Consider the following 7,470-nt stretch of genomic DNA (forward strand, 5'->3'; position numbering starts at 1 on the left):
AGGGTTGTTACTGATGTATTTTATGTTGTACAATGAAACATGAAAATATCTTGAGCTTATTTTCACAAAATATTTCAGGACATTGACTTCTATGGAACAAGAAGTGCTAAAATAATAACTTGTTTCTGGGTTTTGGCCTACAAAATGATGGCATCCCTGTAGCACTCTATTTTACTCCCGACAGTACTGCACTTATGCACATGCCAATAAATATTTGAATCAAACTGAAGTTTAGGGTTCATATTATCAGGACTTTCATAATCTGAATTGGACTGGATTCATATATATATATATATATATATATATATATATATATATATATATATATATACAACTTAGAGGTGGGCTCTGTTGACCTTGGCCAATATGACACCACCTAGTAACTACCCAGAATAGAACATCCTAGTTATTACCCAGAAACCCTTGTAATTACATAGCAACCCATCCCGGGCACCAGATTAAGAGATAGGTGGGGTGTATCTTGATTTAAGAATGCCACGTTGATGTTACACCTAGAAAACTTGATTCCATTATGTTTTAACTCAAAATAACATGTCTGCCATTTGGCATCCCATTTTCATGACATTTTCATTTATGGAGAACTATCCAGCAGCATATATTTGACCGTGAACCACAAAACCAGTCATAAGGATCCATATTTTAAAAATTGAGATGTATACATGACCTGTAAAATGACTAAATAAGCTTTCCACTGATGTATGGTTTGTTAGGATACGACAATATTTGGCTATTGAAAATACTTTTTGAAATTCGGGAATCTGAGGGGGCCAAAACATCTAAATATTGAGAAAATCACTTTTAAAGTTGTCCAAATTAAATCCTTAGCAAGGCACATTACTACTAATAATAGGAAATATATCTTCATAGAACATAATCTTTACTTAGTATCCTTAATATATTTTGCCATAAAAGAAACGTAAATCATACCGGTGCGACTTATGACTGATGGGTGTTGTGGTCCAAGGTCACAATTTTGTGAAATAATTACTAAACAATTATCTACAGTCCCATGAAAACAATCCCATACATAGCTGTACTCTCATATGTTAATCATGTAATGAAATTATTTAAATTCAATATTTCACATCCATTTATTTAGGAAGTAGCCAGCTGATCACTGGGTTTATAATAACTGTTTAATTGTACATTGTCTTTGACTAAATAGTAGTTTTTTACAGTAACACTTTATTTTACAGTGTCCTTAATAAACATGTTAGTTACTATAGTAATAACTATAGATTATGCATAATTACATGCAACTAATCCTCAACCAAACATAATCCTAACTCTATAGTAAGTACACATTAATATTACTCAGTACTTAAATTACACTGTAATAATGACACCTTAAAATAAAGTGAAACCAAACAAAGTGTAACCTTTTTATCATTTAAACTCAACCCACTTAACGAATGAAAGTCAGGATTACACATTGTTTTAAATGATTATGTTTTCTAGTAGCATGTTCTGTGTGAATGCAGGGATCATTGAAGACACAACACAAATAGTTTTATATTTAACAATATATATTTTCAGATTTCAATGTACATTCCGTTTTGACATAAGCTTTTATTCACAAACAAAAGTAGGCATCTAAATAAATACTATATAAAATAGAACTTCAAAATAAATATATCTATAAAGGGACATTTTCATATGTGTGAGAGATTTTTTTTTTCTTTTTGCTTTTTTAAACAAAACAAAAGCACATTGCTATTTTCTTTAATCCTCAACATTAACAATGACGCCAAAAAAATGCAGAGAGTACAAGCCCAGTTTGGAAGGCAGCTTAAAGTGGGTTAAAAGGAATAGGTTTCTAGTGGCCAAGAAACTGTACCACAAATAGACATAGCGTCCTGATGAAAATATCTCAGGAACGGGTTGATAGAAGGAAGATCGTTTAATTCCGCGAAGGCCAGATTATTATATGAACAACCATAAAGTGTGTGCTTTACAGCCGCATCGTTCTCTGTGGTCGAGAGAATAGTGAAAGATGAAAAATAAGGTGGGCCGGAAAAAGCAACACCGAATAGGATGGAATGGAATGTTACTTGAGAGGGATCCCCGTTCCTCCCAGACAAGTTCACGCACAGCAGCTGTATATGTCAATCAAGCACTTAAGATGTTGCACCATTTTAGGAGGAAGGAGGAAAAACAAAATGCTTGGCCACATTCGGGTTAAAAAAAGGCGGAAAAACGTTTATTTGAACGTGATGAAATGCCGTTCCTTCGGCAAATTCAATTGAATCTACAGTTTCAGGGGCACTGAGGAACCGGGAATTAGCCTTGCCTCTCTCGTGCTAATGAGGCATGGCTAGCATTAACAGAGGTATTTTTATTGCCTGGCACACTTTTCTAAATCAAGTGCTTGTAATTGAAATACCTAAACACCCTACCTTCTACGCCACAGCCACATAATCTTAAACCCCACCCGCCCCCAGCCCTCCCAAAAATATAATAATTCATTTATATACTTTTGTACTTAATTGTAATTAAATTGTACCATGCAATTTTTCAGGACATTTGAAACATATTTTAAGATAGCTAGTTTCTTGAGACTATTTACAAGAATGTGTAACCTGCATAGGTCAAAATCTAAAGATATCTATGGTACATTTGCAACTCTTCCCTATGCAGCTACGCAAGCTTCTCCATTCAGAACTACTCTGGCACTTATCCACGGGTTAGATTGCAAACTTAAACTTAAACCCTAGCCTTATACATTCAAGACTAAGAACAGTAGTGTATTTCTGCTTTTCTGATTTGTGCAACAAGTACAAACGTTGGAGTATGTGGGACTAACATGAGCGAGGTCTTAGTTCGGTATAAATGCGTGAACCGTGGGTTTGTGTTGAGCAGGCAGAAAACATTCCCTCGTGCTCCAAGACTCTAGGAATCCTGGGAAGTAGAGCACCGTACCTTTAAGAGCTTACTGTCGCACTATTTGGCTAGAGTACAACAATGCATGCCCACTTGAAAACAAGCTATTAGAATTAAAAATGGTCAACGCAAACTCCATGGTGCACTCCTTTGGCAAAATCTCTATACTCTACATATAACAAAAATATATGCGGAGCGAGCAGTTCGATACTAGAGCGTTGTGTTTGGTGGCGGTATGGTGCGTAGTAAACCAGAGGAACTTTTCCTACTACAGTGAAACACTTTGTACATGCTACTGTACATAATACTGTGCTTTTGCCTCATTATAATGGTGATACGACTGGCATGTTTAGTTTATATGCGGCAGAGCAGTATAAGCTAACTTCATAGCTTCTCATTTTCCCATAACTACTGGCCCAATTCTTCTCATAGCTTATGAATGCTTGGTGTCTGAATTGCTGTGTATTGACTCCCCCCCACCCAAAAAACAAAAAAAAAAAAAACAATTCCACTGCCTGTTTCCTTAACTTTAGTCACCAAACTAGTTCCAAGCTGAATTCACATGCGCCAGGTAATTCAGATGAACTGATGATCCCTGAGGTCATTGTCTACAACAAATTGAACCGCTAACATTTGGAAGAATCATTGTGGAAGTTCATGTATGCTATGGCGTGTCATCAAAGGGACTACTTATGAAAGCTATTCACCTATTTGCCGTCAAAAACAAACAATCTGTCCCCACAGAAGATAGAAACATCCTGCCACGCGGTTATGGGTGGTCACCAATGTCTTTCGCAAAAGTACACATCAAGGGAACTTAGAACCCTTCAATGAAACAAAATTACCTCCTATGTTTGCATTTCAAACGACAGAAGAAATAAAGCTCTATAACAAGCTTGTAAATGCACTGTGCACAGAGATGAAGTCTGGATATTTTGATTGTGACATGTTATCAGCTTGGAATTTGCTGCAACCTTTCCGCAGTGCCAGATCCGGAGAGGGATTGCCAAAGTGTAGTGTGTTCTTGAATGGGTGATATTTACTTTGACTTTTCAAAGCCACCCAAAGAGAAAATAAACATCAGAGAAGAGATTGGAATCTACTGGAAAAAGACGTTTTGCTAAAATGCAGCATTCTGTGTTAGCAAGTTCTTTTACTAGGGACAGAAATGGCAAACACTTTGATACCACAGCCATCATATGGGAACCCCAAAAGAAGAAAATGCAGGCCTCTCCTCTGTAGTACTTAATAAAGAAGTGATATAATGATTTGTGCCCGTTGGTCAGTCAAACGCTGCTACCGATTTACGCCGTGAGGATAACGCGTGAACCTTAAGTACCATGATTTTGGGAAGTACACCACTACTGGAGAGGGTCCTGCACACTTTGCCCACAAGTCTTTGTACTCTCCGTTTCTGGCCCGCCATCACGAGGCCTGTTTTTCCAACGGACAGGCCTTGACCTCTGCCCCCTTGCAGGTCTGGTTGCTTTTGCAGCGGCAGCCCGGGCGGCTGACGCCATCGTAGCACTTCTGCGAAAGCTTGGCGCAACCAGTGGCGGGCAAATAGCACACCAGGCAAGGCAGCACCAGTGAAACGGCGGCCATGAAGGACCAGCGTGCGCAACAGTTCGAGTGCGAGCAGGAGCATGGCTTGTCTGCGCAGGAGCCTTCCTCATCCTCATCAGTGCAGTGGTAGAAGACGCCCTTGACTAGACACATGCAAGTGACCGAGTCCACTAGGTTCTGCGCTGAGCACAGGCACTCCTGGTTGCAAACCCAACAAGAGGGCAAGGCCCGAGGCAACGTGCACTCTGTGCATCGGCATTTTCCACACTTCTCACACAACGGCACGTGCTTCTTCTCCACTGGCAAGGCCGCCACTGCCTTTATGTTCTGAGTCTTGGAGCTCATCACCTTGGGTTGCTCTGCAACTAGGGTCCTGCCATGGCCATTGCTAGTAGTGTATGGATCCACAACAGGGGGAGGAGCTGCATGGTCCAGCAGCCGTTGGTCGGAGGAGGTGCTGCTGCTGCTGCTGATGGAGCTTGGCCGACCGCTGAATGAAATCCACGGATGTGTGGTGGCATCTGGGACCTCGCAGCGGGACAGATGAGGATGGTGTGGGGCTCCCAGCAGGACTTCCTGCCCCCTCGTGCTTGCCTTGTGGCTCGGTGGCTGTTGTGAGATCACAGCAGGGGTGTCGATGTAGTCATTCTCCAAATGTAAAGATTTCATTTGGTCAATGGGGTAGATAGTTAATGGGTGCTGGAGCCGCCCGTAGGGAACACGGCTGTCCAGCAAAGGCTGCACCATGATGGAGGAGGAGACTCCAGGAATGTGGTGAGGAACCCTTGACTCCATCTGTAGGTTATGTTCCTCATATACCAGAGATCAGGCCAGCATTTAGCACTCCTGCAAAGATAACAGCACAACTTAGTACTGAAAACCACCCTCATAGGATTCACCCTCATTTCCACAATTTTATTTTCTTGTCGATAAAAAGATTGGCTTGTGTGTTGGAAACATATACACACTCTAAAAAAATGCTGGGTTGTTTTAACCTAATTGTGGGTCAACTACGGACAAACCCAACCTTTGGGTTCATTTTTTTTTTTATTGTAACCCAACAGCTGAGTTTGTCCATATTTTATATTTTTCAGAGTGCATCTACAATAAAGTGCATAACAGAGGGAACTGTATATGTAAAACAATTAGGGTTAACTGTAATTCGTTATTAGAAGTAAACAAAAAAGAGGACGTGCTTAAACCTCCAGATTTATTTATATTAAAGTACAAGCCCGCACTAGTGTTCTGAAGGGAGGGGTTTATTCAGAATAAACCCAACACAAGTTGAGTAAACCACACATAAACTAGGATTTACAGCTTTTTCTAAGAAGATTAAATTACAATTCACTACAAGTTGAAGTCAAACCGGGATTAATTATGATTAATTTGACGTCAGTTGACGTAAAAGCCTGTCTTGAACGCAGATGCACGTTTGAAACGGTTCATCCAGTGAAATATTTTCGTTGGACGGTCCTAACTCAGCCTGTATGTTTGCTACAGAGCGCTGAAGAAAACTGTGTATGATGTGACGAAATCAACCTGTTGCAGGATTTTTAAGCGAGTTATCTAATATATTGAAGAGGTCGTTGCGATGTCGTCTGTGCTTCTCTTATAAGCGATTGCCCGCAGCCTCTAAAGTACTGTCGTCTGTTAAAACCACAGTTTACATGCTGACGTGCCTCAATTACAGTTTCACACAAAGCCGCCTACATTCAAACTGCGCTTTTAATACGGACAAATTTACTCGAAACGAAAAACCAAAGTGTCTTGCTCAGTGGTAATGGTTAAAGATGATATCGCGAATGCGCGAGCTGCAGTGAAGCGTCACGCGATGATATTCGACAGAACGCACGCGAACAAACGGGCGAGCAAATGGCACAGTCGCCATACGCAACGCGAAATGCTGTTGTTTCTCCGAGCAAAAGAAACGACCTGTTTACGGTTCACCTCGAATTCTCACCTGTTCTACGCGTACATTTCATTCTTAAATCGCCCACGATCCTGTCGCGGTTGTGTCCGTAGTTAAATATTTACTCAAGGCACACATACACCTACAATGCGTTGCTAAAGAACGGCTGTATCGGCGCTTTGTGATAAACCAGCAAAACGACTCGATTCCAAACAGGAATATAAACTCCATGTTATAAATTTGACATTTGAATATCCTATTACATTAGCCTACAAAAATACATGGCGCATATTATATATATATATATATATATATATATATATATATATATATATATATATATATATATATATATATATATATATATATATATATAGCCTATATATATATATATATAAAATAGAAAAACTTACTTGTATTAGAAAGCAAATCATTTCCTTCTCAGATGAACAGATTTGTGCGATATATATATTCCAATAGATAGGTCCAAACGAAGCCACGAAGGAAAAAAATCCGGACTATCCGTGCGATGTGCACTGCAGTAAGGACACAGTCTTCTTCTCCATACGATGTTGCAAGTACATGAGGGAAATGGCTTTTTATGAATGGGAGGGTAAGAAACGTACTGCGCAGATGCTTTGACAGATTTTTTTTGTGAATGGGAGGGCATTACGACTCGGGGGTTACACTTTTATGAATGGGAGAGCTCCGGATTTTACGGCGCATGCGCCATTTCAAGATTTCATGAATGGAAGAATGGGGGGCTTTTCGTGACAAGGGCAATGCCAAAGCGGATTACACGAAGAAGGCGGCTACAACTGCTTTAATTCATGTTTTCTATACATTGCCTTATGTGTGTCTCCTTAAGGTCTTGACCTGCTATGTTATGAACGCATTCTTCTCCTGCAAAAGAAATTAAAGGCAACATGGACATTTTGAACGGCTGTGTTATTGTTTGATATGACGCACTGGGGATTTAAATTGCAGGGTAGTGAAGTTAGATAACGTTTTAGTCCAAAACACGTCCGAGTTTCATCACCACTGGTTAATTTGTAAGCCTCGTGCACTTTATCCACATATTTGGATGATCGGAA

The 7,470-nt window shown here is 39.9% G+C and overlaps 1 protein-coding gene across 1 annotated transcript; it reads right to left on the reverse strand.

The window, feature by feature from the left end:
* Positions 1-1,553: 1,553 nt before the first annotated feature.
* spry4 (sprouty homolog 4 (Drosophila)) lies at positions 1,554-6,960 on the reverse strand. Its single transcript, XM_067423151.1, has 2 exons — positions 6,790-6,960; positions 1,554-5,313 (listed from the first exon to the last, which is right to left on the reverse strand). The coding sequence occupies exon 2, from the start codon at positions 5,260-5,262 to the stop codon at positions 4,327-4,329; it is 936 nt and encodes a 311-aa protein (XP_067279252.1). The 5' UTR covers positions 5,263-5,313; positions 6,790-6,960; the 3' UTR covers positions 1,554-4,326.
* Between the last annotated feature and the right edge of the window lie 510 nt (positions 6,961-7,470).

The sequence above is a fragment of the Pseudorasbora parva genome, chromosome 18, assembly GCF_024679245.1.
Source record: "Pseudorasbora parva isolate DD20220531a chromosome 18, ASM2467924v1, whole genome shotgun sequence".
Taxonomy (NCBI): Eukaryota; Metazoa; Chordata; class Actinopteri; order Cypriniformes; family Gobionidae; genus Pseudorasbora; species Pseudorasbora parva.

Excerpts from the sequence above, each read along its gene's own strand:
- spry4 (XM_067423151.1), bottom strand. The coding sequence starts at position 5,262 with ATGGAGTCAAGGGTTCCTCACCACATTCCTGGAGTCTCCTCCTCCATC.